This window comes from Euleptes europaea, chromosome 17, assembly GCF_029931775.1.
Source record: "Euleptes europaea isolate rEulEur1 chromosome 17, rEulEur1.hap1, whole genome shotgun sequence".
Classification (NCBI taxonomy): Eukaryota; Metazoa; Chordata; class Lepidosauria; order Squamata; family Sphaerodactylidae; genus Euleptes; species Euleptes europaea.
The window spans coordinates 22,561,115-22,588,018 of record NC_079328.1 but is presented as its reverse complement, the minus strand read 5'-3'; the positions used below and the strand labels follow the sequence as shown (position 1 = coordinate 22,588,018).

Here is a 26,904-nt window from a genome sequence, read left to right as displayed (position 1 = left end):
CCTTCTCTAGAGTCCTGCTTAAGGTGGTTTACCAATAAAACACTAAATCATCACCATAAAAACAAAAGAAACCATTAAAATTATTTTAAATGTTATTATTTTAAACCATTAAACTGTATTTGTTTGTGACTTGCTGTATAAATGAGATCAAATCTGTGTTTTCTAACTGGCTTGTGATGACTCTTTTTGTACTTAATTTGTATTTCTGAGTGGGCGAAAAGTTTGATGGACTCTCTTGTGCCATACTTTGCAGTTCTCAAGGGGCAGAGACTGGTTTTGTGCGGATGGCTGGAGAACAGGAGGAATGGACAGTCATTGTCCTAACATGCCAGTATAAGGACAGCGTCTTTGCCTTCCACAAAGGTAAGGGAAGAATCCAAGCCCCCCCCCTTTCCACCTGGGGATCAGAACCATCAAATTGCATGGAAACCAGGGTCACCATTCGGGCTGGGATGAAGCTGGAGCTTAATTTCATTTTAAAAAAAGATACATCTTGGCTTGTGCCTTCTTGGAAGCAGGCATTATGAGTAGTAATTCCAGGAGCTAGGGAGGGCCCCCATATGGTCTTAATGGTCCCTGTTCCAATATTCAAGTTCCTTCTCTGTTTTAGCAATAATTCTCTGAAAGGATTCAATAGAAGCAATTCTGTAATCAGGTTTCTCCTGTAATCCCCTCTGGATCACAGAATATTTTAGTTGTCTGCTGTTGAGAACCATTTTTAGACTACTGTGTTGAAAGCTTTATTAAGGACTGCAAAGCTGTATCTCTGTACCTAAGGAGAGTGCCACTGGCTGGACCAGAATCAATCAATCAATAACTTTAATATGGTCCAAGACCAGCTGATAAAAATATATATGCATAGTAACAGGATAACGACTATATACACCAATAAATATTTGATAAAAATAGTCACTCACTCATTGAGGAGCCATTAGGAACATGATGTTAAAATATGATACATAATTGCAGTCAATATAAATAAAAGTCACTCATCCATTAAATTCAACCCAGGCTCGCCTAGTCTTCATAGCTTGCCATCCAAATTTGGCCACTTTAAAGGTCAGCTCCATGTTCTTATCTGAGAGCATGTTAGAAAGGTGGATTGCTCTGGATCTCCCTGGGAAGCCATCTATTACAGAGGAGATGGTTTCACGTACCAGAATCGACATGGACCAGAAGGGGGAGAGGAAATGTGGGTCAACTGGGGGCCTGGCTGGAGTTATGAAGCAACTCTACCTGATGATCCTTTTTTGTAATTCAGCTGTCATTAATTCTCACAAAAAGCTCTTTGAGAAAGCCATTTGCTTTTCCTCATTTGACAAGCTAGCGGTTGTTTCTCTAAAGTTTCTTAAACAGACCTAATTACACAGGTGTATTTTCTCATTTGCCACTTAGGCTGATAACTTCCACAAAGCTTAATTTCCTAACTTGCCGCTTAGGTTAATTACTTCCACACAGAACACAGATTTCTCTCGCACTCTACAACACCTCACTTAATCTCTTTCCTCTATACACATTCCATTCCAACTGTCTCTCACACAAAGCCTCTGCCTGACTGACACACAACCTGTCAACTCTGCCCCCAAGGGTACAGCTACCATCCAGTCATAGCACACTTCAGTCCCTCATCCAGCACCTCTCTTTCTTACTTTACAGGCCTGCATTTTAAATCACAGCAGCATACATACAAAACTCCACATTAAAACATAGAAATAAAACACACAAACTATTTACATAGTGAAAACATCACAGGGCCTGAAGAGGCTTTCTGAGCCTTGAGATCTCCCGTGAGGTAAATTCCATCATCTTTGTGTCCCCTCTTGAGTTTCTTAGGAGTTTGGGCATTTCACGGGTGCTTCCACCCCAGGCCTGCCTTCCTCCATGCTATGGCTGGTATTGAGGGAAAGGTCCACCATTTGCTTTGTTCACAGAGCTCGAGGTCCGTCGGGATCGCCATGCCCTGGGCCAGCACCCCATCTTGCTCACCGTTGAAGACCCCAAGGTCCAGGTTGGCAGTGGAGGTGCCACCCTCAATGCTCTCCTTGTGGCAGCCGAGCACCTGAGTGCTCGAGCCGGCTATACGGTAAGAGAATGGCTGCTGGGCAACCACAGCCCCTGGGTGTCCTGCTCTTCGGCCTTCCTAGAACATCTTTACTTCCTCTAGCTCAATGGGTGCCAGTAGGCACCATCGCATCCATCAATGGGTTTCCTGGCACCCATTTGCTTCTACCCCAAAGCTAGCATTGCCAACCTCCAGGTGGTGGCTGAAGATCTCCTGGGATTACAACTGATCTCCAGGTGGAGGAAATGGCTGCTTTGGAGGGTGAACTCTATGACATTATACACTGCTGAGGTCCCTCCCCTTCCCAAACCCCACCCTCCCCAGGATCCACCCCAAAATCTCCAGGTATTTCTCAACCTGCAGCTGGCAGCCCTATTCAAAGCATTTGTTTCCAAATCAAATAACCAATCTTGGGTTCCTTCACCTCATTGGAGCAGAAGGTATTTCAGAAGACCCCAGGAGGCATCGCCTCTGTGTGGGGGGAACTCACCCAGGAATAACCACCTCCGTCATGGAAGGATGCTTGGCTTGCAATCTCCTGACATTTTGTGATTGGTCCCACAGTACTATATGGCAGCCATTTTGTGGTGGCACCCACTCCCGGTTCTCAAAATTGCAAAAGCGCCCATGGGCCCAGCAACATTTGGGACCCTTGTTCTGGTTCCTGCCTTATCACTGGCCAGCAGGTCACCCAGAGCCAGCACGGTGTAGTTGTTAAGAGTGGTGGACTCTAATCTGGAGAACCGGGTTTGATTCCCCGCTCCTCCACATGAGCGGTGGTCTCTAATCTGGTGAACTGGGTTGGTTTCCCCACTCGTACACATGAAGCCAGCTGGGTGACCAAACTCTCTTAGCCCCACCTACCTCACAGGGTGTCTGTTGAGGGGAGGGGAAGGGAAGGTGATTGTAAGCTGCTTTGAGTCTCCTTAAAGGTAGAGAAAATTGAGGTATAAAAGCCAACTCTTCTTCTCTTCTTGTGAAAGCCCATCAGTGAATTGGGGGTATGTGGAGAGATAAAACATGCCTTCCCTTCAGTAGCTGTCAAACTTGAAACAGCCATTTCCACAGAATCAAAATGCTTTAGATTTCAAATTCATTTCAAATTTCAAATTCATTTCCCCCCAAAGAGTTGGCACTTGACTGCTACCTGTGTAGAGCCCTGCATTCACCAAGAGAGGGTTTTTCCCCTTCCACGTGTCCTTCCCTCTTCTCTTATGGTGCCTTGACAGTGTGCAAAGGGTGCCAAACTTCCAGGAGCCACGATCTCTGCCCTTCCTAACCCTGCACTGATCCAGGCCGTGCCTCCTCCATGTGTTGTTCTGCTCCACATAGACGCCTACCCACCTTTCAGCTTGCTTTCCAGCCCCTTGCTTACCACTCAGAACTCTTCTCTGCTTCTCTTCTAGGTGGTCACATCAGACGTCTTGCAAAAGGCCCGGATTCTCATCCTGCACATGGTGAGATGATAGAGACTGGTCATCGCTAAGGTGGGGAGAGATGAGCTGCGTCTGAGTGGGTGGGGTCCCCTAGATAGCCGAGCTTTGGGATAGGTTGAAGAGGATGAAGCCAGCTAGGTATTTTCCTCTTCTAAGTGCAACAGGTAGGAAAAGGTGTAACCTGAGTGCTAGCAGGGGAAAGCGCTCTAGAGATTCTCTTTCTCAAGAGGGGGGCCTGCTCTTCAGCCTGCACTTCCCAGTCTTACTGCTCTACACCCCTTCTCTCCCTCTCAGGGCCGGGACTTCTTGTTTGATGACTGCGGCCGAGCATTCACCTGTCTCCCCGTCGAGGATCCTGCTGCCCCCATCGAGGCACTCACCTGCAACCTGGACAGCCTGCTGGCGACCTTGACGCACCAGGTCTGTGTGGCAGATCCCTCGCAGGCTACTTTATTTCGCTGGCCTCAGTAGTATTGCTGCAGCCATGGATTCCCACCTTGATCTGTGGTGCTGCTGTGGACCACCTCTTTCCAATGGAGGACAGCCAAGCAGGAACTCTTTGGGGCTGCCATACATAATAGACAAAGTTAAGATTGGGTGAAATTGTGGGAAGACGGCTGTGAGCTGTTTGTAAGATCCTTAGGGTTGGCTGCTGTGGCTGGCAACATGGTAGGAGACACACCAATGCACAACAGTTTGGGCAAGAAAACCAGAAGTGATGTCACCATGCTGGGGCCACGCTCTAGGATTCACCCAAAACTGTATGGTAAAACCATAGAGTGTTTGTGAACCCTAGAGAGGGGTGTCAATGTGATGATGTCATTTCCAGTTTGTTACAGGTATTTAAAACCTTCAGTGTGAACCAAAGGGCAAGAGACACAGGGCTTTTGGCCCTTAGCTCAGAGCCTTGATGGACCAACTTGATGGATATCAGCCTAAGCCAGGATGTTGTGTACCTTTTTTGGGGTTTTGCTTCTTTCTTTCTCAGTCTTTTGTTTAAATTATTTATATTGTGGGTTTTTATAAGCTACTTTGGGTCCTCCTCATAGGATAAGAAATACGCTCAATAAATAGATTGTAGGTGGCCTTCAGAAGTGACACTCACACCCTTTGTATTGCTTAGATCATAAAGACCAGTCCTGGGTGGTCTTCCAAAAAACAGGCAGGCAGAGGAGAGAGAGTGCAAGGTTTTGTCCTGGCCACTTGTGCAAAAGAGTAAACCTTTTATAATGGCATGCAAGTTTTTTGTGGGGGTGGAGAAAGAGGGGGGACAAGGAAGCTGAGGTCAAGCAGTGGACAGGTGGCCTGGAGCACAAGGTAGGACAGTGCCACCTTTGGGCATCATTTGCTGGTGCGGGTTGCCCTAAAAACATCTACCCACCTGGATGCTTTGCCAGTCAGCTTTTGAGACTTCTGTGGGGAGAACCCACACATATCCACATTCTGCTTCCTGACTGAGGGAATAAGAGGTTCCCAGCAAACCTCTTGGGGTCTCCGCTTGTCTGCGTGGGCAGAGCCAGGTCGCTCCAACTCTCTTTTTGCATCCTGCTCCCTTTCCAGGTGTGCAAGGGATCCCCGCCGGGGGTGTGGGTTTGCAGCACTGATATGCTTCTCTCGATCCCTGCCACTGCTGGTGAGTGTGCCCAAGGGGGTCTCGTAGACCAGGTGGGGAACAGCTGCTGGGCTCTCTGGGCTGGGATGGAGAGCTGGGGAGCTCTCCCGTGGCATGCATGGCCTCCTCTCTTTCCCTCATATTCATTTGGCGATGCTTGCTTAGTTTTAATCTATATTGAAGGGACAGTCTGAACAGAGAAGGTTTTTGATACCAAATTTACAAAGTTTCCTCTCTCAGAGATCGATTGGCATGGATTCCAGGGTGCTAGAGTCATTGCTGTGCCAGGAAGCGTCTCCTATGCCCGGAAGCATGGAGTTTACCTTGCCAATGCTCAGGTATGCAGTCAACAGATCTCCCCCACTTCACTGTCTTAGGATCAACGCTAAGAAGTCTATTCATACAGTTTGTCTGGGGCCAGTGATTGGTCTCAGGGGACAGAGAATGGTCCTCTGTGCTTATGAATAGTGGGTTCCGTGGTTTAACTTGCAGACTGGGGTCACTAGCCGTCTGGCTGATGAGCCCGGGTCACGGGGCTCATTCCTGCAAATGGCTATGGTGCTTACAGACACAAACCCCAATTGTTATGGTGCCAGTCATATTATCCGCCCCGCTGTGCCATTTTTCAACACTCAGCCTCATCTGTCTGACTTCTTAAAGTGTACAAGCTCACATTAATTGCCCGCATGACCGGCAGGCCACAGAACAGAACCTGTTTTGGCAGATGCAAGCTGATGCCCTTCCAGCGAAATCTTCCAACAAGCATTCCAGTGTTGTGACTAAGGGCCAAACTAGACAAGATGGCGTCCGTTTGGCTGTCATGAGGATGCCATCGCCGTTTTAAAGTCATTCCAAAATGCCATTAGGGCCTGATTCTGACTGGGCTTGCAGCAGAGTGCTCTTGTCCCCCCCAAAAAAATCTTTACAAGTGCTGAAACAGCCTGGGGGGGGGGGAATTTCAGCACTTGATAAGGTGCAAGGGGGAGGGGAACAAGAATGCCTCAGCCCACTACGCTGGAGGCCCAATCAGGATCCGGCTCTCACAGCATTTTTCAATGACTTTAAAAAGGCGGCGGCATCCTTGTCACTGAGGTTGTCAGGTTCCTCTTCGCCACCGGCGGGAGGTTTTTGGGGCAGAGCCTGAGGAGGGTGGGGTTTGGGCAGGTACTCCAATGCCCTAGAGTCCAGTTGCCAAAGCAGCCATTTTCTCCAGGGGAACTGATCTCTATCGGCTGGAGATCAGTTGTAGTAGCAGGAGATCTCCAGCTAGTACCTGGAGGTTGGCAAGCCTACTCATCACATCTAGTTTGGCCCTAAGAAGGGCCTGTTTACAACATAACCAGTTGGGGTGTGTACATGCAGACTGTTTGTCTTCCATGCAGTTTATGTCCATTTTTCAAACCTTGCGTATAATATTAATAATAGGGATAACCAACATCACGATGATTTGTTGGCATTCAAACTTGAAAGGTGCCTGAGAATTTGGGCATGGTAATTGAACAGCAGAACGCTTCCACTGTTCTCTCATATCAACCTCCCACCCCTCTGCTTCAGAAGAGATTTCTCATACAGCAGGGGCCGGAGACAGCGGCTTGTGAAGCACAAGTTCCAAAGTAACTGTATGCTTTTATGGATCCCTTTATAAAGCACCTGAGGCAGCTGGGTGGTATACAGGAAGCACAGGCTCAGGCCCAGCCCTTCCCCACCCCACAGGCTTATAATTTAGTCACAATGATATAAAAGATAGAGGGAAACGTAGTCTTTAAAACAGTGTGAATGCTGATCATAGTTGTCTCACCTCCTCTGTGCTTTGGTCCTGAGGCTCAGATCAAGATCCTTATACACAATATTAGTTTTCTCTAGTGTAAATGTTGTCAAGGAACAATGTTTTTCTGTGCTGGGAGTAGAGTTGCCAACTCTGGCTTGGGAAGTTCCTGGAGATTTGGCGGTAGAGGCTGGGGAGGGCAGGGTTTGGGGAGAGGAGGGACTTCAGCGGGGTATAATGCCATAAAGTACCCCCTCTTCAAAGCTGCCATTTTCTCCAGGGGAACTGATCTCTGTCATCTGGAGATCAGTTCTAATTCCTGGAGATTTCTAGGCCCTACCTGGAGCTTGGCAACCCTAGCTAGCAGGCTAACCATGGCCCTCTTCTCCATAGGGGGTTGTCCAAGATATTCTCTACCAATGCCCTGAAGATCAGATTCAACAGTGTGTGGGGTTAGATGGAAAAGTCCCACTGGTAAGTCTGGCTCCTGGGGTTTTATAAATCTCTCTCCTGCAATACTGTGGGTTGGCCCCATGGGGTACAACCCTGTGGGTAGGCTGAGATGCAAAGTGAGCCATGGATGGCTAGAAAACCAGGGCTGCCCACATTGGGCAGCAAACCTTATTTGCGATCACAGGACTGTGGCCAAACACACATGCCATGGTGGAAGATAGTCTGGACTGCTGCAGAGGAGTCCCTTGGTTAGCACAACAAGAGCTGTCCTCCATTCCAACCTCTGTTTGATCTGGCAGGTCTGTGGGGTCGTATTCTTCTCTGCAGGGACAGCAGAACAGCTACTGGCTACCCATGTGGTTCCCCCCCTTGATGCCTGCACCTACTTGGGCCTGGACTCGGGAGCACCACCCATTCAGGTGAGGGGCCCCTCCCTGGCTGCCATCTTGCTGCAGATCGCAGGCTAGCGCTGCGGATAAAGAGCTGAGGGGGCTTGCTGAAAGCCCTGAGATCCTGTTTTGAGAGGCAGGCTTGCAGAACAGAAAAGTATTTTCTCCTATCTCTTTTGCCCTGTGTATTCTTCTAAGAACATAAGAAAGGCCATGCTGGATCAGACCAAGGTCCATCAAGTCCAGCAGTCTGTTCACACAGTGGCCAACCAGGTGCCTCTAGGGAGCCCATAAACAAGATGACTGCAGCAGCATTATCCTGCCTGTGTTCCACAGCACCTAATATAATAGGCATGTTCCTCTGATCCTGGAGAGAATATGTGTGCATCATGACTAGTAGCCATTTTGACATGTAGCCCTGAATACCCCTCTCCTCCATGAGTTTCTAGTTTGGGTTTTCCTTCCTTGGTCTGTGACGGCAGTTTTTAAGGAACAAAAAGCCCCTTACATAGAAGAATGGAGGAGCAAATTGGCAGAATATGCTGTGATAGCGAAACTAACCAATTTAGTAAATAAAAGACCTAGTGAAGAATTTTTCTCAAAGTGGAAGCTCTGTTATGCTTATGTGAGGATAACATAAGCTATGAGGAGTTTGATACAGAGAATACTAAAACTGTGTTATTAAAAAGTATTTTGTTTAATAGAAATATAGAAATAGACAATATGTACAGTATACAAGGTGTAGCCACACCCAGGGTAGACATGCATATTTTTGTCAGTATAACTGAACAGTAGATAAGATTTGTGAAGCATTACTGTAATCCCCATCCCCCCTACCTTCTCTTTATGTTCATCCGTTTAATCTTCTGTAAATAAAAAATGGTGGGGGGGAAGCGCCCCTTACAAATCCCACTAAAGCAGCATCTCCCAGACTCCTGCTCGTCAGGTGCACCGCCTTCATATGGGGCAGCTTACGGCTGTTCTTTTCTCTTTGCTCCCCGCCCAGCTGTCCCTATTCTTTGACATCCTGCTATGCATGGCCCAGGGGGTGGCTGAAGAAGCCTTCGTGAAGGGCCAGAGCCCAGGGATGGGCAGTGGAGACGCCGCAGCAACGAGGAGTGCCCGATCGGTGTTGTGGAAGGCCCTCCGTACAGTCCCGCTCACTATGGGTGAAGCTGTGAACTCAACTGCGCTCTGCGTCTCACTAGAACAGAATCAAAACGTTGGATGGATTCCACTATTGACCTTGATTGAGGATTTCTTTTTGCAGATGGAGCCATTCTGTCCTCTAGGGTGCAAGGAAAGGATGGGAGTGGCAGTGCGCATCTGGGTTTGATGTGCACGGCCACAGAGGTCCGGCACCCAAAAGAGAGTTGCATCTGCTGGACCCGGGGAGGCAAAACAGCCAGAAAAGGGCAGGATGAGCTGCTCCAGATGATGGGAGGGTGCAGTCCAGCCTGCGCTCTGGCGCCCCAAAATTGTGGGAAAGGGCTCTAGCACCCCAAACTGTATGAAAGGAGCAGCTACCCTTCGTCTTGTGCTAAGGGCTCCCTTGCTGCCAGAGACCAAAACAGAGCTAGCATTGTACAGTGGTTAGAGTGTCAAGCTAGGATCTGGCAGACTGGGTTCGAATCCCCACTCTACCATAGAAGCTTGCAGGGGTGAGCTTGGGTCCAGTGACACACTCTCTACCTAATCTACCTCACAAGGCTGTTGTGAGGATAAAAAGAGAGCCAGCGTGGTGTAGTGGTTAGGAGCAGTGGACTCTAATCTGGTGAACCAGGTTTGAATCCCCACTCCTCCACATGAGCAGCAGTCTCTAATCTGGTGAACTGGGTTGGTTTCCCCACTCCTACACATGAAGCCTGCTGGGTGACCGTGGGCCGGTCGCAGTTCTCTCCGAACACTCTCAGCCCCACCTACCTCACAAGGTGCCTGTTGTGGGAAGAGGGAGGGAAGGCAATTGTAAGTTGGTTTGAGACTCCTTAAAGATAGAGAAAATCGGGTATAAAAGCCAACTCTTCTTCTAAAATGGAGGAGAAGAGACTGATATAAGCCACTCTGGGTCCCCATTGGGAAGAAAGGTGGGGTATATGAGTTGGGATCTCCTGCTTGTCTTGAAATTCCCAGGTTCTGATGTTTTGAGGCTCCAAGGCCAGATGTTCATGGCAGGATTGCTTCGTCTCTTTGCAGCATACATTCCTGGTGGCCGCCACGACTACATGAGCATGTCAGCCGGTGATCACATCCTCCACTTAACAGCCCACGAGGGCACGGCTTACAGCCGCCCCTTCTGCAAAGTGGCCCATTCCAACGTGGCTGTAAGTACCGTCCCATCTCCCTTCTTGCTTCCAAGGCTCCTGCAGCGTCGGCGTTGATCCTGCAAAGTCGATTGTTTACATGCAACCCCCTTTGCACAAGATGGTGTTGCTGTGGGTCTGCTTTGTGGCACAACCCTTGTTGTGTAAAGCAAGGAGGGGTGAGGTAAGGGTTGGACTGGGGAGGGCTTGCATGGGAAATATACAAAAGTTGGAATGATTTCTGCAGATGATCAGTATTGGTGGAACCAGATGAAGCTACGGTAAATCTGCCTCACATTGCAGGGAGCTCAGTGACAGTACGTGGTAGAACATCTGCTTTGCGTGCAGAAGATCCCAGGTTCAATCCCCAGCATCTCCAGTTTTTTTTTAAAAAGGTTTGAGTAGAAAGTGATGTGAAAGACCTCAACCTGAGTCCTTGAAGAGCTGCTGCCAGTCAGAGTATAATTTATTTTGCATCCAAGATAAGGGTTTTATACCAATTTATAACTCTGAAGTACAGATGGCAAAGAAGGGAAAGAAGGTAGGGTTAGGTGAACAGGAGTGAAAGGAACAGTGTCCATGAGGGCAAAGAACCACTGTGGTTCTCCAGACATGGCCCATGTATTTGCAAGCTGTATTCTTCAGCTATAAGGGTCAGCATCTTGCTTTGTTTTCTAAACTTGCCCAGTATCTCTGCAGACACACCGAGTGCCTGCAGATTCAGCTGAAGTTGCCTGTGGTTGTGTGTACACTCTGCTCCCAGAACCTTTATGTCCCCATGGTCTCTTTCTCCTTGTCTCTTGCACACAGGAGCCACAACTCCTGGAAGAGGGCTGCTCAGTTACTAACAGTTTGCTGGAAGGAGCAGTGTCGTTGGGGCCTGGGAGTGCTATTCAGCACTGCTGCTTGAAGGTACATCTCCCTTGGGTGGTGAGGGTGGAAGCTCTTGTATAAAACCACTGAGGAGCCATTTTTGAGCTCAGTGGGCACAAGACTGGTGAATGTCACTGTGCTGCAGAAGCACATGGCGTATGGCCTTCCTCCAGGGTCCCCTGCAGATCCACTCTGGTTGTCTCCTCACTGGCCTGGATGTGGCATCCTCTGAGGACCTCAAGGGCCACTTGCTCGAGGATGTGGTCATTCAGGGACATTCCGTCAGACTGAGGGACATCCCTTGCAAAGTGTTCACTTTAAGCGGGCGGCACGACAACTGGCAGGTGAGCACAGCTGCGTGGATTTTGGGCATGGGTGGGATACCGTTTCTCCAGGAGGGAAACTTTCTTCAAGCCCCAGAAAGTCCTTCAGTGGGCTGAAAAGTGGGCTTTCTTGGTGGAATTCTGATTGCTACTAGAAGAGTGGGGTGTCCCTTTCACAACATGGGGAAGGTGGTGTCAGCTAGGCATAGAACTCTCTCCTGGAACTCTGACACACTTTTATCCAATTCTCCTTCTCCTGTTTCTTTCTTTCTGCATCTGCTCAGAGGAGTTTCTTTGAAAATCCGAATCTGATGCTATTCTCTCCTGCTTAGAGCCCAGCAGAGGACAATGGCACCTACCTGAATGTGCCATGGGCGGAGTTGTTCCGCAGGACAGGAATACGGTACGTACCCAGAGACTCCTCCATAGTGATGATCTATGAGCACCTCCCCAGTTAGGGTTGCCAGATCCCTCTTCGCCACTGGCGGTAGGTTTTTGGGGCGGAGCCTGAGGGGAGAGGGGTTTGGGGAGGGACTTCAATGCCATAGAGTCCAATTGCCAAAGCGGCCATCTTTTCCAGGTGAACTGATCTCAATCAGCTGGAGATCAGTTGTAATAGCAGGACATCTCCTGCAGCTACCTGGAGGTTGGCAACCCTATCCTCAGTGCTCCCAGTCAGTGGCTAAGCCCTTCACGTCCTGGGTTGTTGCCCACTCTCCCTGGTGTGGAGGAATAGGTGTTGGATCTTGGCCATGGGTTCAAGGGCCAGGTTCTCTGGTGAAAAGTCAGCAAGTGCTCAGACAAAACTAGAATGCAAAGTACTCCATTAAATGATATGTCAAATAGAGAATAAAACACTATAATTGAGGAGCCTTCTTAAGGACAGGTCTATCAGCAGCTATTGCTTCCTTTTCTGTAACATTATTAAAATAAAATAATATAAAACTCTAAAATATCTATAGTTGTACTTAAATGTTTGTTTATAATTTTAGGATTTTAAAATATCAGCCATGAGACACATTTTATTTGCTTAATTTATTCCTTATTCTATTTAAAACATTTTAATGCTGCCTTTCCACACCCAAATAGGGACCCCAAGGCAGTGAATGAGGAAACATTTAAAACATTTCAATGTTAGAACAGCCTTTAAAATAATATATGAAATAATTCAATAAAAACTCGAACACATAAACAGATAACACTAAAACCAGGGAGGAGGGCCAGTAACAGTTATCGTGGGTATGCCAAATGGAACAAAAAAAATCTTCTCCTGCTGGAAAAAGACAACAATAGAAGAAACAGATAAAGCTTCCCGGGCAGGGAGTTCCAAAATTTGGGTGCCTAACTGAGAAGGCCCTACGTTTGGTTGCCACCCGTTCAGACTCAGATGGTGGGGCCCCCTGAAGCAGGGCTTCTGACGATGACCAGAGTGAACAGATAGGTTCATATGGGAGAGGGCGGACTTGAAGGTGTGCTGTCCCCCAATTATGTTATATAGATATATTAATATAGCATTGTAAAATAAAATTATACAATTGTATAATTTATATTTACTGAATTGATAAAGACCAGTTAATTTTTATTACTACACATTAGCAATGACACTCTGCAGTGGTTTGCTGAGTGGATACTACTCCCTTTGCACACTGAATATCCTTTTTGCTTCCCCGCTGACTAGAAGCCAGGACCTTTGGAGTTCAGACACCCCCTCGAGCAGCCGCTGCCTGCTGAACGCCCGCCTCTTTCCTGTGCTGCATGCCTCTGAGCCGCTGGGCCTTGGGGACATCCTGTGGCTCTTGGGTTCCCTTGGGGCTGGCCAACCGCAGCGCTGGCGAGCTTCGTGGCGGATGTCCTGGGAGGAGCTGCGGACCTGCCTGGACCAGGAGATGGAACTGGCCTCCCGCAAAGCCCTCTTCTTCCTGCAGGCCCAGAGCAAGATCCGAAAAGTTCTGACGGAGCACAGCAGCTGCAGCCTGCTGCCGCTGATCCGCTCGGCGGTCATCGAGGGCTACCAGGAGGCTGTGCTGAAGACGCTGGATGAGGGTGAGAATTGGCTGGGGTGTTGTGTCTCTCCTGTTTACTGATTTTACGCTTGATAATCACTCCAGACTTTCACGTTGTGACTGTGGGATTTGGATGTTTTCTTAACGATAGGCTGTAAGTTTCATTTGTAAGGATGCATTTAACAGACAAAGGAGCTCTGCAGTTCTATATTTATTGAGACCTTGTTAGTACTACGCCCAAAAGTCACAAAGATTTGTAGAAATTTGATATATAATTTACAGCCTGGTGTGCTAGTTGTTGTTATTTTAGACCACTAAAGAAGGCAAATATGCTGAAATCGTATGGTCTACATGTGATTGTATGTTTACGGCTTGTGTAGATTGTATGTCTTATTGTATATTATGCCAATTGTGTTATTTTAAAACATGTGTTTGGAAGGCTCCTTGCAAGGCCATATAGGAGTCATTAGCATCATTTGGTTTTAACTTGTATTAAATTTATATGTACTTAGATAACTTTGTAATGGTTTAGCTTTTAATTATATTGTTGGCCTTGTTTGCTGTTTCTTGCTTGACCTTCTAGGTCAGGGGTGGGGAACCTCAGGCCCGGGGGCCATATGCGGCCCCCGAGGACATTTTTTGTGGCCCTCAGGAGCTCCGGGGCCCTGCTGCAGAGGCGGGGCGCAGGGTGGCCCTCCCAGAGAGTGTTCCTGGTGCCATGGCTTACAGCGGTGCTGCGGCGCCCTTTGGACCTCCTCTCGCCGACTGTTGGCTGTTGAGCAGCGAGAGGGAGGGGGAAAGAGGCTGGTGGCTCCCGGCGGCAGAGCATGCATGCAGGAGCCGATCGGGCTTCGGGGGGGGCCTTTTGTGGACTCTGGGGAGGAGAGGGCATGGAGACTGGGCCCGGTCACGCGGGGCTCTATGCCGCCGTGTGTGTGGGGGGGGGCAGGGGAGGCTGGGGCCCGGTCGCGCGGGGCCAGCGTGTGTGTGTGTGTGTGGGGGGGGGAAGGCTTTTCTCTCTTTTCTTCCTCTTTTTCTGTCACTCTTTCTCCTTTCTCTCCCTCTCTTTCTCCCTCTTTTTCTGTCTCTTTCTTTGTCTCCCTCCGTCCTTTTCTTTGTCTCCCTTCGTCCTTTTCTTTCTTTCTCCCTTTCTCTCCCTTTCTCCCTCCCTCCTCCTCTTTCTCTGTTTTCCTTCCTCCCTTGCCGATCGACTGTGGGCTGCGCCCCCCTGGCACCTCGTTTGCTCAGGCCCACTGCTGGCTGCCCTTCCGCCTGGGAGGGGGAGTGGGGGCACCCTGCAGGCCTTCTCTGTGTGGCCTCCCCTGGGGTTGCCAACCTCCAGGTGGTGGCTGGAGACCTGGCAATCCTAGCCTCTTCCCCCCCACACCGGGAGATCTACACCTGGTATGGCCCCTGAATGATGTCATAAATGTGCAAATGGCCCTTGGCAGGAAAAAGGTTCCCCACCCCTGTTCTAGGTACTTAATTCTGTTTATAGGGTTAAGTTTTGTTTCCCCCCCTTTTGTTTTTGGACCTTTCCCTAGGGTTGCCAGCTCCGGGTTGGGAAATACCTGGAGATTTTGGGGGCGGAGTGTAAGGAGGGCAGGGTTTGGGGAGGGGAGGGGCCAGTTTGCTGCTTCTGGGCTTTGACGGCACCTCCTTGCTTCACAGTGGCCTCCACCGCCAGCGATCCTGGCGTGGCTGCTCGGTCTCTTGCCTGCATCGCCGACGTGCTGGCCTGCATGGCTAAAGGAAAAGGAGGGTTGCGGAGCGGCCCGGCAGCCAACAAGGCTTGGGCCTCAGCCTTCCAGCAGCTGGAGAGAGGCAACATCCCTGAGGGCGTAAAAGAGCTTGCCAAGGAGAGGAAAAAATGGCTGAGCAGGTACCACTAGGCTGGGGTGGTGTAGAGTGGGTGAGCCTTGCCCTTCAGAGCCGCTTGATACAAAGAACGCTCCCAGCAATCTACACATGAAGCCAGCTGGGTGACCTTGGGCTAGTCACAGCTCTCAGCCCCACCTACCTCACAGGGTGTCTGTTGTGGGGAAGGGAGGGGAAAGTGATTGTAAACCTGTTTGAGTCTGCCTTAAGTGGTAGAGAAAGTCGGCATATAAAAACCAACTCTTCTTCTTCTAAGGATGGTTCCTCTGTTGGATTGTGTGTGTGTGGGGGGTGGCATCTGTAGAGATTGGGTTTTTTACTCTTATCTCGGGATAATTCATGTTAAAAAGCTTATAACCCACCTCATTAGCAAAAAACTCTCAAGGCAGCTTCTGTTCAAAGCTGCAAAACGGTTAGGAACTCTGTAAGACAAAAGGAAGGACACAGACATTTTGTGGGGAAAAGAACAAGAACAAAAACCTGGTATATTAAAGTAAGATAGGCCTATTCATAAGAACATAAGAAAGGCCATGCTGGATCAGATCAAGGGCCATCAAGTCCAGCAGTCTGTTCGCACAGTGGCCAACCAGGTGCCTCTAGGAAGCCCACAAACAAGACGACTGCAGCAGCATTGTCCTGCCTGTGTTCCACACCACCTAATATATTAGGCATGCTCCTCTGATCCTGGAGAGAATAGGTATGCATCATGACTAGTATCCATTTTGACTAGTAGCCATGGATAGCCCTCTCCTCCATGAACATGTCCACTCCCCTTTTAAAGCCTTCCAAGTTGGCAGCCATCACCATAGGGTTGCCAGGTCCTTCTTTGCCATCGGCGGGAGGTTTTTGGGGTGCAGCCTGAGGAGGGCGGGGTTTGGGGAGGGGCGGGACTTCAATACCATAGAGTTCAATTGACAAAGCGGCCATTTTTCTCCAGGTGATCTGGTCTCTATCGGCTGGAGATCAGTTGAATTAGCAGGAGATCTCCTGCTACTACCTGGCAGTTGGCAACCCTACATCACCACATCCTAAGGCAGGGAATTCCACAATTTAACTATGCGTTGTGTAAAGAAATACTTCCTTGTATCTGGTTTGATTTAAAAAAATTATAACTACTGTCATAAGGGAAGACAGGATACCTAAAATTTAGCAAGCTCATCTGAGAGCAACAGTTCCATAATCGAAGGGCCTCGACCAAGCAGGACCTGCTCTTTGTGCTTGCCCGTCTCACCTCAGCAGGGTGTGAGAAGGCTCAACACCCCTGACAGTCCTGGGGTTCCTGGGGGAGGGCCTCATTTGCAGATCTTAGCCGACAGGCAGGCCTTGAGCTCATGCTGACCCTCTGCCCCACGGCAAAGGGGAAGGCAAAGTCTGCACTCCAGGCAATCTACACACAGCCCAGGGACTCTGGGCCCTGGCTGCCTCTGATAATACAACTTCTTGGGCTCTCATTCGTGTGGACGAATGTGATCGTTTGTTGAAGCCCTGTAGGAACTGTTCTTGCCTAATGGCTAGAGGTTGTCCTCATAGTGGGAGTCCGTTGCCCAGATGTCCCGGTGGACAGAGAACTGGAAAGGGCTCGAGGCTGGAGTGGAGAGCCCACCTCTGACAGGGACTCTCTGGGTGGCCTTGGGCGAGTCGCTGTTCCTGCATCTCAAAATAGGGTCTGAAATGACTTCTCTAGTTGACTGGGGGGCAAAAGTGCTTCAGCTTGAGCTCATAAAGTGGTCAGCAGACTGCAGAGACACCAACCAGCATCTTTCCTCACCTCCACCTCCTGCTCTCCTGGTCATTGCAGGCCCGTCCTGCTGGTCCGTGCCGCTCGACATTACGAAGGGGCGGAGCAGATCCTCATCCGCCAGGCGGTGATGTCTTCGTGCCAGTTCATTAGTGTCCAGCCGGTGGAGCTGCCTCCTGTGGGACTCTGGGTGCAGGTGGAGTGTCCCGCCAGAGTAGACCTCTCCGGTAAGGGGCTGGCTAAGCAGCATTTGGGGTTCTTTCAGGAGCTATGGCTCTGCGGGCCTCTTTCGGCCCCAGCTGGTAAAGTTACCCTCTCAGTGCCAAGAACCATGCAGTATTTGGGGAATGCATTGCAATTTCCTTGCAACCATGCATGAAGATAGACCCTTTCCCTCCTGCAAATGTTGACTGAGCACTCTTGTGCAGCTGCTCCTCTCTTCAGCAGGGACAGCATTGTGGGCTTTGATAGAAACAGGGTTGCATCCCTTTCCTTCTTGGCTCATGCTTCCTGCTAGAATATGATGGAGCAGCTGCTCTGCACAGGAGGCCAACTGCAGAAGCAAACCAAACCGCTTAGAGCAAGGGTCTTCCACTGTTTCCAACCCAGGACCCACCTTTAGCCTCCAGGTACAGGAGTCCAACTGTGGGACAGGAAGTTAAACTGTGGGACAGTTGTGATGTCCGAGTCATGTGGCAGGAAGGAGCAGGTGCCAGACACAAGCCCTCCCACAAGCTTGCATGGAGACCTGGAGGACTGATTACTGGGGCAGTAGATGGGCAGGGTTGTGGAAAGAGACAGAAGGCAAAGCAGAGCAGGGAAAGGGTTGTGTAAACCTGTGAAAAAGGAATCCTCTTGCCAATGCAAGAGGCAGGGAGTGTGGCAACCCAGCTCTCAATACATGCATATTAGCAGCAGCTCCTTCCATAAAAAGTGGGGGGAACAAACTATAGGCCCTTGTGACCCAGTTGAGGGTCATAATTAGGCCTCCCATTTACCCACCCAGAAAGGAGAATTACCAGCCCTCAGCCCCAATTTTCAGCTACTAAGGAACTGAAGAGTAGGAGAAAAGGACCTCCATATAGCGATATTCTAGGAATTTCCTTTCATCTCTGTGCTAGACTATAGAGACTAGAGGAAGCAGCCTAGAACATCACCTGCAAGAGTCACCATGTTTTCCCCAAACTCCCCCTCCCCAGGCACCCCTCCCCCCAAATCTCCCAGCATTGGTCAATTCAAAACTGTAATCCTGGTTCTGTATTGATCAATTGTAACAACATTTATCTGCTGGTCAAATGATCGTAAAGAAACTGAACTGAACTGAACCCAGCATTTGTCAAGAAAGTGTGCACCCATAGAACAAAGAGAGGCAGCAGTGTTTTGAGGGCCACTAGAGGAACAACCAATAAGATTTCAAGAGGTGGACTCCAGTGTTACAAAGGAAACTGAGGTTGCGTGGAACCCGTGCTCTAGCACTGTCTGCAGTGTTGCAAGGCATCCTTTTGGATGTTGTGATGCAGCTGCCAGAGAGTGACAGTATGTGCTAGCCTGCCCTCCCCTGAGTTCTCTGTTTTTGCAGGTGGCTGGAGCGACACGCCTCCGATTACATATGAACATGGTGGGGCAGTGGTGGATCTCGCCATCCTGGTGGATGGACACAGGCCTATCGGCGCTCAGGCCCGGCGCATTACTGAGCCAGAGCTGCGGCTGGTTAGTGCCAGTGGCGGTGGGCTGGAGGGAGAGGTGGTGGCGGAGCTGGTGTGTCGGCAGCTGGAGGACCTACAAGATCACTGCCAGCCTCATGCCCCAGGTGAGAACCTCCCTGGCAGAGAGCGGGAGTCAGGACAGGACCAGAACTCTCTGGACCATAGCAGAGCTAGATCATGTGGCAGAGCTCAGGAGCTACTTAACATGAACTGACATGCCATTGCTGTGAATTCAGAACACCCAAATGCAAGTGTGTGGGGTGGGTGTTGCTCCTACCCGGGCAATTAATCTAGCTTTTGCCCTTGCTTCAAGCTGTGCATGGTGGTAACCATGCAACATAATGAAGTTATGTTGCCATGCAACATAATGAAGTAATTGCAGCAAATGCTTCTTAATTGTCTTGCTTTTCTGCAAATTAACCTTGTGCCTTGCTGTGAATCACGCCAACCTCCATTTCTTCAGTACTGAAATCTAACATGCGATCCCTCTTCTCTCTCCCACCCCTGCCTCCAGTTTGGACTATTTGCCAGAATCACAGCCCTGCTCCTGAGTTCGAATCCCATTCAAAGCCCGGCCAGCCCATTCCTAAGCATAGGCTAGATCCTGCAGGCACTGCTCAGATTCCTAGATCCTTGTGCCAGGAGACCAGTGGGGGTTTAAAAGTCAAGGTTTGGGCCCTCCATTCACGCCTTCTCTCTCACCTCAGGCGCCTTGCTGAAAGCAGCATTCATTTGCACCCGAGTTGTCACTCTCCATTCCCAGAGGACCTTGCGAGACCAGCTGGAGGAACGCTTTGGAGGCGGTTTCGAACTCCGCACCTGGTCTCGTCTGCCTCACGGATCAGGGCTGGGTATGTTTCTCGTCTCTCAGTGTATCTCGCATTAGTCAAGGAGCACCACACCATGAATGCTGGTCAGCTTGCAGATGAGTTTCTAAGGTAGTCTTTCTGATTTAGAAAGGACTGAGAGATGAGCCTCCTCCCTCTTTGCTGGTGAGCTGCCAGTCAGTCCGTCCCCCCCCGAGCTCCGCACAAATGAGGCAGCTGCGTCCTCTTGGCTCACTGTCTATGAGCACATACTGAGGGCTCCCAGGTCAGAGGGGCTGACCACTCTCTTCCACGCCCTCCCTCACTGGGTCTTGCAGGCCCCAAGGAAGTATCACAGAGGAAAATGAAACAACAGCAGGTGTCCTACCAATCCGCTCTACAAAGTTTGAAGCTTTCCTCCTGCCTAAGAAGCCTTTCTCCAACTTAAGTGGCTCTTCCTTCAGCTGGAAGGCTCCAGACTTTCCTGAACAGAGTGGTAGGCTAATATTTTATGGAGTGGTGGTTTTTTTGTGCCAGATTTGAGGGGCTGGGTGGGAGAAACAGGAGCTTGTGTGATATTGTGGGAAGAGGCACACCTCCACACACACACACACTTGGTACTTGTCTCTGGCGTTCATCAGGCACAATGGCAGGCTTGCCCAGAAGACTGGGAACTAGGGTTGCCAGCTCTGGGTTGGGAAATACCTGGATATTTTTGGGGCAGAGCCCGAGGAGGGTGGTGTTTGGGGAGGGGAGGGACTTCAATGCCAAAGAGTCATATTGCCAAAGTGGCCATTTTCTCCAGGTGAACTGATCTCTATTGGCTGGAGATCAGTTGTAATAGCAGGAGATCTCCAGCTACTACCTGGAGGCTGGCAACCCTACTGGGAACACATGAGGAGAGGCCAGAATGCTGCAAGCGTGGTGGTGGACAAAGTCAGAGATGTCCTGGACTCTTGAGGGGAAGGCCCAGAATGCTCTTCACATAGAACATCTACCCTGAGGCGTGTTTGATTTCAAGAAGCCATCCTTTCCCTTTTTGTCAGGTGATCTGCCATCGAGGAAAAGTAAAAGCCAGCCCCACACCTCACCCAAGCCAGTGCTCTTACTTACTTATTTACTTACTTATTTATTTAAAATATTGATAGACCCACCTCTCTCCCAACCATCTCAGGACTCAAGTTGGGTTATTGTTTTTTTGCCCTCAAGTCACATCTGACTTATGGCAACTCCTGGTGGGGCTTTTCAAGGCAAGAGACATTCAGAAGTGGTTTGCCATTGCCTGCCTCCGCATCACATCTTTGGAATTCCTTGGAGGTCTCCTATCCAAATACTTGCCAGGGTCGACTCTGTTTAGCTTTTGAGATCTGAGGAGATCAGGCTAGCCTCAACTATCCCGGTCAGGGCCAAGGTGGGTACCAACAATGTAAAAACAGTCTAGAAACAATTGGGTAATACAATAAATGTAAAAACAACAGACGAAATATGTTAAAACCATTTTTTTTTTAATTGTTTGGTTTCTTCTGCAGGCACTAGCAGTATCCTGGCAGGTGCTGTGATGGCCGCATTGTACCAGGTGTCGGGGCAGTCCACCAGCACTGAGTCCCTCATTCATGCAGTGTTACACCTGGAGCAAGTGCTTACCACAGGTAAAGAGTGAGGGGGTTACCGCACTCAGTCTTCTAGGGCATTTTTTAAAGTTGGACAACGTTAAATAATAAATTGTTTCCGATGTGTTCCCTACCGCACTCTTCTACTCCAGCACGGTATTCAAGGTTTTCCCAAACATTGCATGGAGGGGGGGCGGGACGGCTTCTCGCCAGACTCGCGGGTCCTGCCGCCGCGCCGAGAGGCGCCCCGGAGAAGGGCGGCTGGCTGGGATCGCAAGGGGAGGGCGGGGGGGGGCTTCTTGCCAGACTCCTGGGGCCCGCCGCCGCCACGCCAAGAAGCTCCCCGGAGAAGGGCGGCTGGCTGGCTGGGCTGGGAGGGAGCGTGGGAGGGCTTCTTGCCGGACTCGTGGGTCATTAGTGACGTCACTTAAATGGAGCAAACCAATACACCGCTTGTAAAGGGTTTTTGGATACCACGGCCAATAAACGGTTGGAAGACGTCTTCACAGCTGAAGGGGTCAAAGTAAGTGCGAACACAATTTCACACTCTTAATAAATCGGTGGGAAAACATTGAAAGTGCGAACAGATTTTTTTACAGCATTTCCAAACTCTTGAAACATCGCTGGGAATACATAGTTCGGTAACGGCCTGAGTTGCCTTGGATTGCAAGCCTGCCTCCTCCCACCCTGAAAGTTCTGGATGGGGAAGAAAAGAGTCTGTAGAGGATGGCTTCTAATTCCGTGGGATCACCCATTTCTGTATCCCTCCGTGATCCCAAATATAAAACGGTGATATGAATGGGGTGGGGTGGGGGGGTCTTTTACTCTCCTCGTAGAAACACCCAGCTTCCTGTGATTGGAAATAACTCTGTTGAATACTTTCCCTCTCAAAGGGAATTTTGGAATAGTTTTGCCATATGTGCAAAATTAATCCCTTTTCTCATCCATCTTGCTCTCTTTCCTCAGCAATCTTGGGCGGGGGAGTCCCCCAGTATATTTGCCAATGGGAAATTTTGGAAAGCAGGGGAGCAGTTCTGAGGCCCTGCTGGGCCAGTAGCTGACCCACTGTTATTTTTGAAACTGCCTCCTATTTTGCAGGAGCTAATCGACACAATTGTTCCCAATGCCTTTAGCAGCATCTCCATCTTTCCTTTGCCCACAATGTCTGACTGGAATGGAGATGTTGCGGGGACCTCTTTGCCGCTCTGAATGCTGGTCTTGCCCTCTCTTCTGTTTCCCCCATGTCTACAATGTTGTGGTTCAGACAGAGAAGAGCTCCAACCCCCAACAGCTTCTGTTCCTCCCCTCTCTCCAGTGGGCATGCTTCTTGTATGATGTGAGACTGCCTGGTCTCATGTGATCCTTCTCCCTAGGGCTGCCAACCTCCAGGTGGTGGCTGGACATCTCCTGCTATTACAACTGACCTCCAGGCAACAGAGATGAGTTCCCCTGGAGAAAATGGCCGCTTTGGCAATTAGACTGTATGGCATTGAAGCCCCTCCCCTTGCCAAACCCCACCCTCCTCAGGCTCCACCCCAAAATCTCCAGGTATTTTCTAACCCTGAGCTGGCAACCCTACTTCTCCCTCACCCACACCCCATCCATTCTGATCTTCTTTGGAGGCCCTTTTCCACATGCACCCCTTGGTTAGTGAGACACATGGTCCTTTCTGTGCTATCATACAACTACTTGACTCCCTCCTCCAGACTTACTTGCCGATGCAGCGATTGCTTTTGAACCCTCTGTGGTCTTTACTTAATTGATGGAGTGTACAGGCTGATGAAGCTTCAGCAAAACGTGTTTCTGTTATCCGGAGAGCACATAAGATGCAAGACTCAAGAGTTTGTTTTTTGTTATTTACAAGCTGAGTTCATCGGACACAGCTGAGTGATTTTGGACTCTTTAGCAGACTGCTTCAAGTTGCTCCATTTGCACTTTATCTGTTCATCTGCTGGATGTTTCTTATTTGTGGCACTTCGTATAGAGTTTCTATACTACCGGTATGTAGTTCTATACTTAGTAGTTTGGTTGTATAGGTATTTGTGTCATTACACTTTTGATATTGAGCCATCATGCTGTTTTTTGTTTGTTTATTACTTATCATTCAGCACAGGTTGTTATTTCTTTCATTATTCAGAAAATTGTCTGCCTTGGCAATCTCTGGATGCCAGTTAAAAGTGGATTTGTTCTCCCAAGCCTTGGGATGATTTTTCTTCTGCTTTTCTTTGTGAATGCAGTTTCTATTCTCTCCCTCCTCCTGGTTGTTAAAGTGGCTTTCTCATGATTGTTCAACAGATGTTGCAAGCCGCCTTGGATATCTGCATTGCTGGGGAGGTGGGGGTATCATTTTTAAAAGAAGTAAATAATCAAGAATGTGAGCAGAATAATGTTCTCAGCACCTCTTGCCGTCCCTTGCAGGGGGTGGATGGCAGGACCAGGTTGGAGGGCTGGTGCCAGGCCTTAAGATTGGGCGTTCGAAGGCTCAGCTGCCGTTGAAGGTGGAGGTGGAACAGATTGCCATTCCTGAGGGTTTCAGGCACGCCCTGAATGAGCACCTGCTCCTGGTGTACACGGGGAAGACGCGCCTCGCCCGCAACCTGCTCCAGGTACAGTCAGTGGGCTTTGTGCACTTGTGACAATGCTTGAAAGCTGGCTTCTGTCTATGGCAGCCATTTTATGCCAATTTCCTGCCCCACAGGACCCGGCCACAGGGACCAGGCCTTAATTTATGCAAGGCTGAGGCCTGATGCTAACAACAGAAGCCTTGTGGTACCCAAACCATGATAGAGGGAAAGGCTTGAGCTCCAGTTCAGCCACAGAACAATGACCCCTTCCCATCCCAGTGAAATCTTCTCGGGAGCTCGCACACAAGCATGAAGCCATTAATAGCATTCATCTCTAGGGTTGCCAGGTCCCTCTTCGCCACCGGTGGGAGGTTTCTGGGCAGAGCCTGAGGAGGGTGGGGTTTGGAGAGGGGAGGGACTTCAATGCCATAGAGTTCACTTGCAAAAGTGGCCATTTTCTCCAGGTGAACTGATCTCTATTGGCTGGAGATCAGTTGTAATAGCAGGAGAACTCCTGCTAGTACCTGGAGGTCGGCAAACCTATTCACCTCCAACCCAAGCCACACATGGTTGCTGTTTTTTCAAGGCAAGGTGTGGGGCTGCTGTCATCCATGACCCAAACCTCTGTACTCTGGCTGCCACCAAGAGAGACCAATTGGGCATTTTGTTTCATCATTGGTTGCCTTTCTTTACAGGATGTTCTAAGGAACTGGTACGCCAGGCTGCCTGCCATTGTCCAGAATACCAACGCTCTTGTGAGCAATGCTGAGGAGTGTGCCCGGGCCCTTCAACAAGGTACAGCCCAGCTTGTTTGGGGGGTGGGGCACAGCTAGCCATGCCAAAGGTGTAGAAAGGGTGCCCATTAAGGGAGCTCCATCCCCTGAAATGTTTGGTGTGTTTTACAGGCAAAATGTTTGTTATTTCACACTTTTAGGGATTATACATACTTGAGAGAGATGGGTTTTTCATAGGGTTGCCAACTCCGGATTGGGAAATTGCTGGAGATCTGGGGATGGAGTCTGGGGAGAGTGAAGCTTGGGGATGGACCTCAGCAGGTATAATGGCATAGAGGCTACCCTCCAAAGCAGCCATTTTCTCCAGGAGAACTGATCTCTGTTGGCTAGAGATCATTTGTAATTCAGGGAGATCTCCAGGCCCCACCTGGAGGTTGGCAACCGTAAGCTTGTTATTCAGGTAATGAACAGGAAGCTGCAGGGGTATCTCTAAGGGTGGCATGCAGCTGGAAGCTATGGAGTCTCACCCTCCTATATGAAAGCAGAAAAAAGAGAGTGGAGAAAGCAATATCCGTTCACACTTCCAAGCAAGCAGTCTCAAAGACAAAAAAACTAGTGTGTTTCCCATGCTGAGGAAATCAATGGAGACCAGTCTGATTGTATTCGCCTTCTTGTCCTCAGTGAGTGGACTGCACAACTCACCTGCCCGCTAAACCTTCCCAGAAGGGGAAGGCAGATGGTAAATGTGAAGGCCCAAAATCAGGGCCGAGTGCAGTAACCACTTCACATAAGAAGAGCCTACTGGATCACACTGGTAGTCCATCAAATTCAGCATCCTGTTTGAGACAGTTTCCGAGCAGTTGCCCTAGAGGGCTAACAGGCAGGGAATGAACATCAAGGAATCCCCCTGATGTTGCCTTCTGGGCTTTGGGTTTCAAAGGCTTGACAGCCTTTGGATATGGAGCTGTCCTTTAGCCATCTTTGCTAGTAGCTGTTGATGGCATTGCCCTCCATTAAACTGCCTAATCCTCTTTTAACACCATCTGTGCTGATGACTGGGTGGGAAGGCAGCATGGTATAGCCTGATATCAGATCTCAGAAGCTAAGTATTGTCAGCCCTGGTTAGTATTTGGATGGGAGACCACCAAGGGAATCCAGGGTTGCCATGCAGAGGAAAGCACTGGCGAATCACCCGTTAGTCTCTTGCCTTGAAAAACCCATAAGTAGTCGCCATAAATCAGCTGTAGCTTGACGACACTTACACACACACATGCTCATGGCTGCCCCTATGTACACACTTTAATTACTTCTTGAGTAAAGAAATATTTCCGTTTGTCACCCATCAACCTCACAGGGTGCCCCTAAGTTCTAGTATTATGGGGAAAGGAGTAAAAGTTCCTTTTTCCCCCACCCTGTACATAATTTTATAATCATGTATCCTCTATCCATCACTCCAGTCGTTTTTTGTTGTAAACGGAAAAGCTCCATACTCATCGGAAAGGTGTTCTGACCCCTTAAAAATAAGGGAAACAACTGTTGGTGTGACAACAGGTTTGTTGAGACAGGGCATGCCTCAGGACAGGGGAAGGTGTCTGGGAGGCTTCTTCAAAGAGGTGCCTGACCGTATTGCCTCACTCTTCTTCCTCTTCCTCCTCCCCACCAGGGAACCTGGCTCTCTTAGGCAAGTGCATGAGCAATTACAGGCTGCAAAAGAAGGCCATGGCCCCCGGGTGCGAGCCTTTGGTTGTCCAGTGCATGATGGAGGCACTCCAGCCTCATGTCTATGGGCAGAGCCTGGCTGGTGCTGGAGGCGGTGGTTTTCTCTATGTCTTAACAAGGCAGCCAAGGATGCAGGAGGCCTTGCAGAGGATCCTGGCAGAAACAGAGGTGAGTTCAGCCAGCTTCAGAGTTTCCCATTAGTCACTATCTCCTTGTAGAAACAATAGCAAGTCTTGGCATCCAGGACGCTGAGGAAAAAAACCCTCCGTGGCCATATGCAAGAAGAGAAATGGAGTTCCTGGGTCCTTCCCAGGTAAGAATAGGAGCCATTGTCTGTTCCCTTGCAGGCTGGATGACCCACCAAGCTTAATATTATATTTTTATGTGGTTGTGTTGTTTATATTGTTTTATTTAATAGTTTAAAATATTTTATATTTGTATTTTAGGTGCTTTTTAAATGTCTGAAATGTTTTAATGTTTTCTTATTTTTATTTATTTGTTTATATTTCTATGCCGTTCCTTTAGAGATCTCCTTGAGGCAGCTTACAATTAAAAACCACAGTATAAAAAAAACCCAAGCCATTAAAAACAAGCTATTAAAACCATCCATAAAACAAAAGCAAACCATTAAAAAGCCGTCAATTAAAAAAAAAAACCTAATTAAAAGCCTGGGTAAAAAGATGTGTTTTAATGTTTGCTGCCTTGGAGACCCTGAATTGGGTGGAAAGGAGGCATAGAAATGTTTTAAACAAGATAAATAAGAAAACATTCAGCTCCCTTTTCTGTTGCAGTTTGACAATATATTCATCAATGTGCCTTTCTTTTAGGGACTGGGAAACTTCAGCATCCACACGGTTGAGGTGGATGCAGCTGGTTTCCAAATGCGGCTTTTGGAAGAGGACCTCCCATGTGTGGAGCAGTAGGCACTGCAGC

General features: G+C 49.1%; 1 protein-coding gene across 1 annotated transcript; it reads left to right on the top strand.

The window, feature by feature from the left end:
- The first annotated feature begins 268 nt into the window (after window positions 1-268).
- Window positions 269-26,904, top strand: FCSK (fucose kinase). The gene is made up of 23 exons (XM_056862667.1): window positions 269-363; window positions 1,932-2,083; window positions 3,469-3,519; window positions 3,793-3,918; window positions 5,059-5,131; window positions 5,351-5,448; window positions 7,269-7,349; window positions 7,628-7,747; window positions 8,724-8,886; window positions 9,911-10,038; window positions 10,828-10,929; window positions 11,064-11,234; window positions 11,546-11,616; window positions 12,892-13,256; window positions 14,888-15,098; window positions 16,893-17,059; window positions 18,412-18,642; window positions 19,246-19,389; window positions 20,874-20,993; window positions 23,373-23,560; window positions 24,214-24,313; window positions 25,916-26,139; window positions 26,799-26,904. Exons 1-23 carry the CDS (start codon window positions 285-287, stop codon window positions 26,892-26,894), a joined length of 3,261 nt encoding a protein of 1,086 aa, XP_056718645.1. The 5' UTR covers window positions 269-284; the 3' UTR covers window positions 26,895-26,904.

What these genes read in the sequence shown, in the direction of transcription:
- FCSK (XM_056862667.1), top strand. Translation starts at nt 285, where the DNA reads ATGGCTGGAGAACAGGAGGAATGGACAGTCATTGTCCTAACATGCCAG. An exon ending in TTTACCTTGCCAATGCTCAG is followed by an intron (nt 5,449 to 7,268) that starts GTATGCAGTCAA and finishes TCTTCTCCATAG; the next exon opens with GGGGTTGTCCAAGATATTCT. An exon ending in TAGATGGAAAAGTCCCACTG is followed by an intron (nt 7,350 to 7,627) that starts GTAAGTCTGGCT and finishes TTGATCTGGCAG; the next exon opens with GTCTGTGGGGTCGTATTCTT.